Consider the following 13,934-nt stretch of genomic DNA (forward strand, 5'->3'; position numbering starts at 1 on the left):
CATGGACTTGACAGCGTAATTCTTGGTGCAATGCCAGGAAGGTTCAAGATGACTGGAGATGACTCAGCTGCAGAGATCAGCATATGCACACACACACACAGATGCACAAAGGCCCCATGAGGCTCAAGCCAGCTCAGGAAACTGGGGAGTTTTTAGGTCTCTGTTAATGCCAAGTAATGATAACACAATAGAAATTGTACGGTGTGACCCATCAATCCGCCTGTAGAGCATTGGAAGACTGCAATCTGCTGACATTTGGCAGAACTGAATGTGCAGGCGGAGATACTCAAGGTTTTCTGGGACAAGTTCCAGGAGGCTTGGGCTAGACTACATACAAAAAATTGAGGCTGCTGGGATGGAGGCAAATCATGAGTGGCTGAAAAGTGATGAGAGTCAGGTTAGATAGCTTGTTAGAGAGAGACAGAGCCAAAGGAGGAGGGTGTGGCAAGAGCGCAAGGAGAAGAAAATTAACTAATAGCTTTCTTTCACGAGAATCTGCTATACCATATGCATATATTGTGTCATCTGCTGAGCTAAAGATATCTTTTTGGTGGCAATATTACATGTGTAGTTTACAAATAGAACCCCATGGTCAATAGGTCTCCTAAGATGTAACAAACTTAACAGAGGAACTTATTAGATTGTCGGGGGTATTAATTTCCTGTGACTGAACAAATCAATTTCCATGTTATTATACTGAACTGTTGGAAATTAAATTCCACAACTGCTTTGTCTATATGAAAACTATTAATGAATGCCATTCATTACACTTAAGTATTCAATTTCTATTTTAGTTTTTAAACAAAAACCTAGGAAGATGATATTCAATTGTTGAAGGTGAAGAGGTAAGATTTTTCAGACATCTTGACAATCCCTGAGGGACGATTAATTTCTAACAGAATATGATGAGACATATGAAAAATAAAAACTCTGAAGCAAAGATAATTTACTGCAACATCTGATAGACTGAACATTCAACAATTTATGACCAAAACTGCACTATAATGTGTGAATGAATACCAACTATTTAAAATGTTTCTTTGTTGATGTACACAATATTGTCACTTCAGGATATTGCTGGAATCAAGCTTAGAGAGCTTAAGTTATTCACATTAAACAAAAAGTGGATGACAGTGATCCAGACAGAGTTAAAGTTTTACTCTGAAAGATCCTAGCTGTAGATTAATCCAAGGGGAACAGTTGTTACTCAGAGAGTGGCGAGTACCTGGAATATAATATAATACCATGGAATATAATAAGAGCTGCGGTAATAAGGTCAGCCCTCCTTCTCCAAGGAATAAAGACCTTGTCTGGCCAACCTCTCCCTATAACTCAGGGCCTCTAGTCCTGGCAACATCTTCATAAATCTTCTCTGCACTCTTTCCCGTTTAACCATGTCTTTTCTAAAAACAAGGTGACCAAAACCATACACATTTCGCCAAGTGTGGCCCTCATCAATGACTTGTATAACTGCAACATAATGTCCCAACTCCTATACTCAATGTCCTGCCTGAAGACCAGCATGCTAAATACCTTTTTCACGACCGTCCACACGTGACACCGCTTTCAACAAACTCTGCACTTATACTCCTAGGTCTGTTTCATTACACGCCCCAGTGCCTTACAATTCATACACAAGTCCTACACTGGTTTGACTTTCCAAAATACATCACCTCACATTTATCTGTATTGAAATCTATTTGCCACTCCTCAGCCCACTTCCCTAACTGATCAAGATCTTAATTTCATGTCATCCCCAGACTTACTGATTCAAGCCTTGTGCATTCGCATCCAAATCATTTATATAAATAACAAATAACAAGGGTCCCACTGATCCCTGCAGTACACCACTAGTCACCGGCCTTCATTCTGAGAAACAACCTTCAACCACCACCCCTGCTTCCTACATCTGAGCCAATTTTGAATCCACCCAACCAGCTCTCCCTGGATTCCATGGGACTTACCTTTCCAGACCAGCCTACCATGCAGGACCTTGTTGAAGGCCTTGCTAAAATCCAAATAGACAAAATCCACTGCCCTACCCTCATCTACCCTTGGGTTACTTCAAAATCTCTAAAAGGTTCGTCAAGCATGACTTTTCACACACAAAACCATGCTGACTCCTCCTAATCAGATTCTCTCTATCCAAATGCTGGTAGATCCTGTCCCTCAGAATTCCCTCCAGTAACTTCCCCACTACCTACCTCATGCTGACCAGCCTGTAGTTCCCTGGCTTGTCCTTACTAAACTTCTTAAACAACGGAACAACATTCGGCAGCTTCCAGTCTTTGGGAACTTCACCAGTAGCTAACAATGAAGCAAATATCTCCACAAGGGCCTCCGCAATTTCTTCCCCAGCCTCCCACAAAGTCCGAGGATGCACTCGGTTAGACCCTGGGGATTTATCCACCTTAATGCGCTGTAAGGCTGCAAATATCTCCTCCCCAGTAATATGCATGTCCTCCAGAACAACTCCACTAGTTTCATCATTGCAGGAAATGCAGTTTAAACGAAGCAATAAACTGCAGACTTTAGCCAGAGGGTAGTGAATTTATGGAATTCTTTGCCATGTACAGCAGTGGAGGCCCGATCACTGGAGGCGTTTAAGGAGGAGATAGATAGGTATCTAATTAGTCAAGGTATCAAGGGATATGGGGATAAGGCCAGAAATTGGGGCTAGAAATGAATAATGTATTCTTTCCTCCAGCTCATGAAGCAGACTTTTCCCCCCATTTCTCATTTCTTTTTCCCTTTCTTTTCTTTGGAGCAGACTCGATGGGCCAAATGGCCTACTTCTGCTCCCCTGTCTTGTGCTCTTGTGAAATCTGAATCAAAAACAGAAAATGCTGGAAACACTCAGCAAGTCAGGCAGCATGTGTGGGAAGAGAAACAAGTGTTGACATTTCAGGTCAAAGAATCTTTGCCAGAACTGTGAAAAACAGAACAATTTGGTTTCAAGTTGCAGAGGGTGGGTGAGGGATTGGTAGGACACAGGGAATCTCTCTGATAGGCTAGGCCAGGGGTGCCAAGGTGATTCCACCATATATGGAGCTGCCTGGTTGATAAGTTAATGGGGACTTATTAGAGAAAGAAAATAGTGAGACATGTAAAATCTGTGAAATATAGGTCAGACTGTTGCTGAGGTCCAAAACCAAAAAGGAAAATGCAGGTCAGGTAGTATCTGTGAAAAGAGCAAAACTGAATTAATGTTAGAGATGGATAACATCAAAGCCAAACTGGCCAGTCCAGATAAACATTGAGAATTATCTGAAATCATTTAAGTCAATATTGAGTCCGGAAGGCTGCTACATTCCCAGACAGAAGATTTTTAATCATGCGCTGGGCCTTGTTGTGATAGTACAGGAGGCCACAGATAGAGGTCAGAGTCGTATTGGGATGAAGAATAAACATGGCAGGCAACCAAATGCTCAGACTTGCCCCTGCAGACTTAACGGCATTTAGTTTCTCCAATATGGATACAGATGCTACAGGCGTGACGGAGGTACAGGTAAGCGAGGAGGGGGCATTGCCTTTTTGATAAGGGAGGACGTAACAGCAGTGCTTAAAGATGAAATTCTTGGGCGATTGTCCAGTGAGGCCATATAGGTAGAACTTAGAAACAAGAAGGGGAGGGTCACTAGTGGGGCTGTATTATAGACCCCCCCCCCCCCCAATAGTCAGCGGGAACTTGAGGAGCAGGTGTGTAGAGAAATTGCTCATGGTTGTAAGAATAACAGGGTTGTATTAGTGGGAGATTTTAATTTCCCTGGTATTGACTGGACTACCAGAGTGTTAAGGGCCTGGACGGGGTGGAGTTTGTAAATGTGTCCAGAAAAGTTTCCGGAGTCAATAGATAGAGGATCCTACTTGAGAGGGCACAGTACTGGACCTTCTCTTAGAGAATGAGGTAGGCAGGTAACTGAAGTGGCAGTCAGGGAGCACTTTGGCTCGAGTGACCATAATTCTATTAGTTTTAAGATAATGATGGAAAAGGTTAGGACAGGTCCAAATGTTAGGGTCCGAAACTGGATCAGGGCTAATTTTGGGGGAATTAGGCAGGATCTAACAAAGGTTGATCCAGTTAGCTTGTTTGAAGGGAAAGGAACAAATGACAAGTGGGAGGCTATTAAGAGTGTGATATCCAGAGTCCAGGAGCAGCATGTTCCTGTGAGGCTGAAGGGTAAACCTGGCAAGTTTAGGGAACCTTGGCTGATGAGAGATATTGAGGCTCTGGTCAAGAAAAAGGAAGCATACATTGAGTTTAGGTCAGGGATGAGTGAATCCCTTAATGACCATCTCCTTAGTAAACACTGAGGAGAAATATTTGTTAAAAATCCCACCCATCTGTGCTCAAGGCATAGGTGGCCCTGCTGATCTCTAAGGGAACCTAATCTCTCCCTGGTAACCCTTTTACTTAATATAACTGTAGAACCTCTTGGGATTCTCCTTCACCTTGCCTACCAGATCCATCTCACACCCTCTCTTTGCTCTCCTGATTTCACTCTTAAGAGTATTCTTAATCTTAAAGTATAAAAACACTGTGTACAGGTTTGGTCACCCTGTTACAGGGAAGACATGGTTAAACTGGAAAGAGTGCAGAAAAGATTTACGAGGATGTTGCTAGGACTAAAGGGCCTGAGTTACAGGGAAAGGTTGACCAGGCTTGCTCTTTATTCCTTGGAGCATAGGAGAACGAGGGGTGATTTTATTGCGGTTTTTAAAATCACGAGGGGCATACTGTATACAAGGTGGATAGTAGCAGTCTTTTCCCCAGGGTAGGGAGTCCAAAACTAGGGGGCACAGATTTAGGGTGAGGGGGGAAAGATTTTAAAAGGGACTTGAGGGGCAACTTTTTTCACAAAGAGGGTGGTGAGTATATGGAATAAGCTGCCAGAGGAAATGGTTGAGGCAAGTACAATGGCATCATTTCAGAAGCACTTGGATAGGTACATGCAGAGGCAAGGCTTATAGGGATATGGGCTGAACACAGAAAATTGGGACGAGATGGGTGGACATCATGGTCAGCATGGACTCATTGGGCCGAAGGCCCTGTATCTGTGCTGTATTGTTCTATGAATCTAATATAAAGATCACACTGTAGGCACTGAAAGCAGTACACAATTGGAAGAAGTGCAAGTGAATCATTGTTTTGTTTCTGTCAGCCTGGTTCTTGTTCCTCTGTGGTGGGAAGGGATTGGGTAAAAGTGCAGATGTTGCATCTCCTGTGCTTGCATGGGAAATGAGAGAAGAGCAAGATGTGGCTTATGGACCTTTCTCAATTCCCCATCTTCAATGAGATTCCAGAACCAGATACTTCATCCTCTCTAACCTACTTTGAGCAGTCCAGAGTGAACAGGATTTTGACTGCTCTTTTTGTCTGCTCCTCCATCTCCACCTGCCAGTCCCCTTCTCATGCTCATCTGCATTTGATTATTTTGTGATTCAAACAACATACAAAAATGTGAGAAGGTCTTGAATGATTAGTTTTAAACCTGGAGATGAATTTTATGATCCCAGCAAAATAAAGATCACAAAAACTTGCCCTTTATTGACTAAGGCAGTTGTAAGCACAACACTGACCTGAGTGAAGTAGGTTCTGGAGGAGTTGGCGCCAAGCAGCTTACTCTCTATGTATTGTTGCACACTCTCGATGATGCTGTCCTCATGCAGAAAGTGTACTTCATGCTTTGTTGGATGGACGTTTACATCTACATTTTGTGGCAATATTTCAAGGCTTAAAATATAAAAAAAAATTTCAAACCGTGCAAGTATAGCAAGAATAAATGGACAGAATGCAGTTCTTCCAGTATCATATTTACCTCAGATACAAGAAGGGATGTGTATTTTTGGGAAGGTATGCTGCATAAACAGTCTCAATTGCTTTCCGTAAAGCACTTGACTCCACCAAGCGATCTTTAAAACAATTGAAAGAAAAATATACTTGAGGAATCAATGGCAAGTTGGCAAACAATTCATTCTATTACATCTGGCTATTAAAACTATATAGTAGAGTACATCCAACTGCTGCGTAAAGAATTCTAAGGATTCACCACCATACGAGTGAAGAAATTTCTCTTTATTGCCATACAATTCTGAGAGCAACCACTGGCCTTAGGCTCCTTCACGAAAATAAATATCTTCTTTGCCTCTAGCTTTAAGGCTAGTAAGAACTTGTTAAGATTCAATGAGATATCCTTGTATTCTTCTAAACTTAATGGAATACAGATCTAATCTACTCAATTTCTCCTCATATTGCAAATCTGCCATCCCCTGGTATGCGTCTTTGATGTAATACTTCCATGGGAAGGGCAAGGGGACCACAACCTGACTCCAAATCCAGGAGCAGTCTCAGCTAAGTAATTTTATAACTGTGGCAAGTTTTCCTTATACTCAAAACCTTTGGCAATAAAGCCCAACTGTCCATTTGACTTCCTAACAGCTTTCTAAACCTGCATGTCCCCAGTGAATATCAAGGTTTCCCAATCCCTTACTCTGCTTTTCTGTTTTGCACACCAAAATTAATGACCTCGTACCTTTCCACATTCCATCTATCATGATCCCATCAATTCACTAAGCTAATCTATAACCTCTGGAAACCTCCCTACATCCATCGAATCCGATCCAAAGCAGTGAAGAAGACAGAGGACAGACAAGTGGTGTGGGAATGGTAAAGGGAGTTGAAATGACATGTAACAGGAGGTCAAGATGGCTGTTGTGGACAGAGTGCAGGTGCCTAGTCTATGCTTGGTCTCGCTGCTGTGGCCTCCTCTACATTGAAAGCACTGAATGCAATAGATGAAATTGTACAAAGTACATGTGATTTTCTACCTCACCTGAGTGAACAAGTGTTGCATCTCTTATGGCTGCAAGGGAAAGTACCTAGGGTCTGGGATTGATGGGTAGGGAGGATCGAGTATACCAGGGAGTCATGGAGAGAGTGGTTCCTGTGGAAATCAGAAAGGTTGGGGGGTGGTGCAGGGGGAGTGGGGGAGGAGAATGTGACTGGGGGTGGAATCCCATTGACACTGGTGGAAATGGCAAAGGATGCAGAGGTAAGAGGCGAAGACCAAGGATACTCTATCTGTTCTCATCAAGTCACAGAACAAAACAGCATGGATACAGGCCCTTCGGTCCAATGAGTCCATGCTGGCCATGGTGCCCACCCATCTAGTCCCAATTTCCTGCGTTCGGCCCATATCCCTCTAAGCCCCTCCTCTGCATGTGCAGTGGCATGCAAAAGTTTGGGCACCCCTGGTCAAAATTTCTGTTACTGTGATTAGCTGAGTAAAAGATGACCTGGTTTCCAAAAGGCTCTTTTGAGGTCTATCCACAGATTTTCGATGATGTTTAGGTCGGGGGACTGTGAGGGCCATGGCAAAACCTTCATCTTGTGCCTCTTGAGGTAGTCCATTGTGGATTTTGAGGTGTGTTTAGGATAGTTATCCTGTTGTAGAAGCCATCCTCTTTTCAGCTTCAGCTTTATTTTTTTTTACAGACGGTGTGATGTTGGTCAAAAGAAAGGTATGGATAGACCTCAAAAGAGCAGTGCACGCAAGACAGCCCAAGAATCTCACAGAACTAGAAGCCCTTTGCAAGGAAGAATGGGTGAAAATTCCCCAAACAAGAATTGAAAGACTCTTAGCTGGCTACAGAAAGCATTTACAAGCTGTGATACTTGCCAAAGGGGGTGTTACTAAATACTGTCCATGCAGAGTGCCCAAACTTTTGCTTCGGGCCCTTTTCCTTTTTTGTTATTTTGAAGTTGTAAAAGATGGAAATAAAAAAAGTAATCTTGCTTAAAATATTAAAGAATTGTGTCATCTTTAACTTTATGCCTTTTGGAAATCAGGTCATCTTTTACTCACTTAGCTATTCACAGTAACAGAAATTTTGACCAGGGGTGCCCAAACTTTTGCATGCCACTGTACCTATAGAAGTGCTTCTTATATAATACTATTGTACCTGCCTCAACCACTTCCTCTGGCAGCTCTGCATGAAAAAGTTGCCCCATAGGTCCCTTTTAAATATTTCCCTTCTCACCCTAAACCCTAGTTTTGGACTCTCATGCCTTGGGGAAAAAGACTGTTACTGTCCATCTTATCTATACCTCTCAATTTTAAACACTTCTAGAAGGTCGCCCCTCATTCTTCTACATTCGAAAGAAAAAAGACCCAGCCTAGCCAACCTCTCCTTCTAACTCAGGCCCTCTCATCCTGGTAACATCCTCGTAAACCTTTTCTGCACTCTTTCCAGTTTAACCACATCTTTCCTTTGACCAAAACTGTACAAAGTACTCCAACTGCAGCCTCACCAACGATTTACACAACTGCAACATAATGTCCCAACTCCCATACTCATGTCCTGACTAATGAAGGCCAGTGTGCTAAACACCCTTTTTCACCACCCTGTCTACCTATAATGCCACTTTCAATGAACTATGTACTTGTACCCCTAGGTTCTTCTGTTCCGTTACACTCCCTTGTGCCCTGTCATTCATAGCAGAAGTCCTACACTGGTTTGACTTTCCAAAATGCATCACCTCACACTTGTATTGAAATCCATTTGCCATTACTCGACCTGCTTCCCTTAGTGATCAAGATCCCCTGCAATCTACGATAACCTTCTTCACCATCAACAACACCTACTAATTTCGTGTCATTCGCAAATGTACTGATCAAGCTTTGTGAATTCACATCCAAATCATTTATATAAATAACAAATAACAACGGCCCCAACACCAACCCTTGGTGCCATCCCTTCAGAAGTGCAGCTTGTCTAATTGGTACTGGACAGTGTTTTAATCCCTCAAAAATGTTAAGTCCTTCCTCCTGCACTCTCTCCAACCACATATTTATCTACTTTATCCTCCTATTTCATAGAGTCACAGCCCATCATGTCCATGCCAACTTTGCCCATCTACACTAATCCTGATTAGTTGCAGTATATCCAGACCCTATGCCTTGCCTTTTTAAGTGCCTGTGTAAATGTCCCTAAAATGTAGTGATTGCATGCAACTCTACCATCTCATCTGGCAGCAAGTTCCAGATATCAACCACTATGTAAAAAAAACTTTCCCCTGAAATCCTCTTTAACTCTCTTTCCTCTCACCTTAAACCTATGCAGTTTTGATTTAGATAGCCCAACCATGGGGAAAAACATTTTGACTATCTACACTGCCCTGTGCCTCTTATAAATGTCATGTACCTCTATCAGATCACCCTTTGCTCCAGGAAAAATAAACAGAACCTACCCAATCTCTCACCATAACCAAGGTCCTCCAATCCAAGCAACATTCTGGTGAATCTCCTCTGCAATCTTTTAAACGCAACCACATACTTCCTATAATGTGGCAACCAGAACTGCACACAATACTCCAAGTCTAATCAGTGTTTTGTAAAGTTGCCAATTTATACTCCATGCCCTGACCTATGAAGACAAGTATGCCATATGCTTTCTTCACCAAACCATCTACTGGTGTTGCCACATTCAGGAAACTATAGACTTTAACCCCTAGGTTGCTCCGTTCATCGACATTCCTTAGTGCCCTATCATTTACCGTGTACGTATTGTCTCTATTTGACTTCCCGAGGGATTAAATTTCACCTGCCAACATTGCATCCGATCTAGAAACAGGCCCTTTTGGCCATGCATCAAGCATTCATTTACACAAATCCTACATTAATCCCTTTAATTTATGGCCTATTGAAAAAAAACACATCAATAGGATATTGCCGAGTAGACTCAAGCCTCGACTAAAGTCACAGTATACAGAGACATATGCAGATGGCTAATGGATAGTGAACTGGAAGGAATTGGGGTGAAGGGTAGCACTTCAGCTGGCAAAAAGGAGTAAGAGGTTGACACTAATCTGATATTCTGTAATTGTGTAGCATGATAATTATTAACATTACTAACTGTATGCGCGGTTAAAATTTTCCCCTGAAATCCTCTTTAACACTCCTTCCTCTCACCTTAAACCTATGCAGTTTTGATTTAGCTAGCCCAACCATGGGGAAAAACATTTTGACTATCTACACTACCCTGTGCCTCTTATAAATGTCATGTACCTCTATCAGATCACCCTTTGCTCCAGGGAAAATAAACAGAACCTATCCAATCTCTCACCGTAACCAAGGTCCTCCAATCCAAGCAACATTCCAGTGAATGTTGGGCACAGCTTCCTCCCTTTTCTTCAAAAGGGCACAATTACCTATCACATGGCCAGGTTTCTTACAGTAATAACAAGTACGCTCAACAGGTTTCTCCAGCACTGGCTTCTTTTCATCCTTCCCTTTTTGATTACCTCCCAATTTAATCTCTGGTTTACCTGGATTGTCCTTATCACTCTTTTGAAAGGTTTTAGGTGGTCCCCATTTGGATTTATGGGTTAAAACATAATCATCTGCCAACCTAGCAGTTTCTTGTAATGTTTCCACCCCCTTTTCTCTCTCTTTCTCCTCAAACTTCAATCGAGTCTTAAATTTTTGGACATAGTCCAACAGACTCAAATGCACTTCCTCATTAACTCATTGTTCTCTTAACAATTCCAAAGGTCCTCTCACCCGATGTCCAAATACAAGCTCAAACGGACTAAATCCTAATGACTCCTGGATTGATTCTCTAATGGCAAATAAAAGTAAATGAATGCCCGTGACTTGGAATCGGTTGCAATTTCAAATTTTATGATACCAAACAAGTTTTATCATTGGAAATTAAGGATAGGTCAATGCAGAAAGAAGTGAATGAACCTGCAGAATGATTGGGTAATTGGCAAATTATTTTCATTAATAGGCAAGAATGAGCTGGCACATTTTGGTTATAAAATTCCAGAGGCCAAATACCATGCAGATAATAACAGTCTAAATGGAGTACTTGGGGAATAAACAAATCACTCAAAGTACCAACTCAGGTTAATGCCAAAAAGAGACAACTTCTTAAAAAAAAAGTGACTGTATAGAAGAAGAGAAACAGAAATCAAAAAGACAGAGACAGATAAAGTGAAGTGATATTGGAGTAAAGATGACTCTGACTCAGAGCGTAGTTGGAAAGGGAGCAGAAAAGATTCACAAGACGTGGATGGCTTGAGTTACAAGAGGAGGCTGGGACATTTTCCCCCCCAGATCATGGGAGGTTGAGGGGCAACCTTATAAATAAGGTATACAAAGTCATGGGCATAGATAAGGTGAATGGTCAGTCTTTTTTCCCCCAGGATTGAGGAGTTGAAAATTAGAGGGCATAGATTTAAAGGGACCTGACAGGCAATCTTCTTTCTGCCCCACCCACACAGAGTCTAGTTAGTATATGAAACGAGCTGCAAGGGAAAGTGTAGAGGCAAGTACAATTACTATGTTTAAAAGGTTTGGAAGGATATAGGCCAAATGCAGGCAAATGGGACTAGCTCAGGGAGACATCTTGGTTGGCATGGATGACTATGACTCTAACTGCTTTCATAATGGAAGTAACAGAATCTAATGCAAGATTAAACTTATCACAACATTGTTAACTCTCACACACTCTTTTCCATGTATTTAACTCTCGGGCAACATCTTGGGCACCGTTGTAGATCCCAATCCTTGATTTACACATATCAACCCTGTGATTCAATGGGCAAGGGACAGAAAGGAGTACAATTAATGGTAATAGCTAGTGGTAAAATCTGGGGGGGGGGGGGGGGGGGGGGGGGGGGGTGAGGGGGTGGAGAACAGGTGGGAACGTGAGGAAATTAAAATGGGGTTAGTGTAAATGGGTGCTTGATGGTTGGTGTGAACTTAGTGGACTGAAGGACCCGTTTGACTATACCTGTTTGCTGTGCAAGTTTTTCTATTCATGCATACTGGGGGTAAATTGATGTAATGTGGGCAAGCAGGATAAGAATAAAATTAATTACTCTGCTACATCTGGTGCATAAAATCTAGCTGCCCAAATAAGAATGGGTATTATAATAGGATACAAATGGTGCCATGTCCTCATGCATCACACTTTTCATAAGTCCCTTAATGCTGCCTATATTGATTATTGGTGCAATTTTGCTTTGGAAGCTGGTTCACTTTTAAGTGCACACTTCCCCTGGTGGAATCAATCACAGAATGACAAGCAGCAGATTCAACTTTCCCTAAATTCAACATTGCCAGTCATATTGCATTGCACTGTCTGAGACACATGTTGTTAATTGCTTAAATTACTCTGTGCCAGGGATGTATGAAAATATTGAACACTCCAATTATGACAATTACTGAAGTAAGCAATAAGGGCCTCACCACCATAGTGGAGAGTCACAAAGTTGAATGGTTCTTCTCCCAGCACACAGCCCCCAGCCCAACTGAAGCATGACTCAGACAAGCATACATGAAGATATGAATGTCTGATTTGCTCTAATCATGAATTTCTAACCATTAATAGCCTTAGTATATACCTCAAGTTGCCCAATATATTCCCTACATCAGAGAAGGGCCATGCTTGGAATGGAATTCTACAATTCCAAGCATCTTGGACAAAGGGACAATCTGATTAACAGCTCAGAAGGATGAGAGCAATTGGTTGATAAACCAAATTGGAGCACAGACAGAAAAATAAATTAGTTCTACTAACAGCTCAAAATGTTCACTTACGATTTATGAAGAGCAAAAAGATGCACTTTTTTACTGAATAATTTGCATTGGATATATAACCTTTCATTCTGAAAGCAAATTTTGGTTCTTCAAAGGACACTGCAATTAATTCCCTGTAAATGGAAAGAAAACAGCATGAAATTCAAAGTCTAAAAGGGGTCCTAAATTGCCCCAGTATAGATAATGAACCTGAAGTGGTTTGAGATTCCATCACAGGCAAAACAATATCCATGGCCAATTTTGTCAGGTAATGACGAGTGGCCTTCGGAGTACCTGTGCAGAAGATGTTGTCGCACACATTCTAAGTAACTTTGCTACTTGGACCTCTGGTGCTTTAGATTAGTGCCAAAGTGCACACAGTCAGCTGCAAGGCCAGGCAGAAGTCAATTCCCACCTTGTACTTAGAACGAAAGAAATAGATGCAGCAGTAAACCAGTCAGTCCCTTATGCCTGCTCTGCCACACAATAACAATTGCTGATACTTTACCTCAGTGCTACTTTCCTGTGCTAACCTTGTATCCCTTATTTTCTAAAAGTCCACTGATCTGTCTTTAATATACGAAGTGATGGAACCTCCACAGATCTATTACATAGAGAATTCCAAAGATTTATTACTCGGTGGTACAGAAATTTATTTTCACCTCAGTCCTGAAAAGGCCAAACCCTTTGACAGTGACCCCAAGCAATAGACACCACAGCCAGGGAAAACATCAACTTTGCATCTGCCCTGTAAAAATTTTGTACATTTCAGTGGGATCACCTCTCATTATTCTGAACTCCTGGGGTGAAAGCCTGGTTTGTTTAATCTCTCATTTGACACAACTACCATAACAGAAGTACATCTCATGAACCTTTCCTTCACTCCCTTTACTGCAGATATGTCCATCCTGAGGCAAGGTGGCAAGATGTGTACACAACATTCAAGACAATCTCACCAGGGCTCCATGTAATTGCAGCAAGAAAACTGTATTCTTGTAATCAAATCCTCTTGTGAAACAACCATCCTGTGTGCCTTCTGAATTGCCTGCTGAACCTGCATAATAACCTCCAGTGATTTGTGTACAAAGTCAGGTACCTCTGAATACAAACACTTCAATCTCCCATCACTTAAAAAATAATTCTGAGTTTTCTTTTTTAAGCTACCGAAGTAGACAACTTCACATTTTTCCATATCCTCACAATTAACCAAGCTGGTCTATAAATCTTTTTGTATCCTCCTATTTCAGCCATCCAACTTTGTGTCATTAGCAAATTTGCATACATTTGGTTTGTTCATCCAAATCACTTATATAGACGGTAAACAGCTGGAGACTCCGCACACATCTC

The 13,934-nt window shown here is 41.8% G+C and overlaps 1 protein-coding gene across 1 annotated transcript in view; it reads right to left on the reverse strand.

The window, feature by feature from the left end:
- mlh1 (mutL homolog 1, colon cancer, nonpolyposis type 2 (E. coli)) overlaps nucleotides 1–13,934 on the reverse strand; it is a 94,163-nt gene that overhangs the window by 28,044 nt on the left and 52,185 nt on the right. Inside the window, 3 exon segments of the mRNA XM_052022892.1 lie at nucleotides 5,581–5,734; nucleotides 5,820–5,913; nucleotides 12,609–12,721. Coding sequence (XP_051878852.1) covers nucleotides 5,581–5,734; nucleotides 5,820–5,913; nucleotides 12,609–12,721 — 361 coding nt within the window.

Source organism: Pristis pectinata, chromosome 9 (genome assembly GCF_009764475.1).
Source record: "Pristis pectinata isolate sPriPec2 chromosome 9, sPriPec2.1.pri, whole genome shotgun sequence".
Taxonomy (NCBI): Eukaryota; Metazoa; Chordata; class Chondrichthyes; order Rhinopristiformes; family Pristidae; genus Pristis; species Pristis pectinata.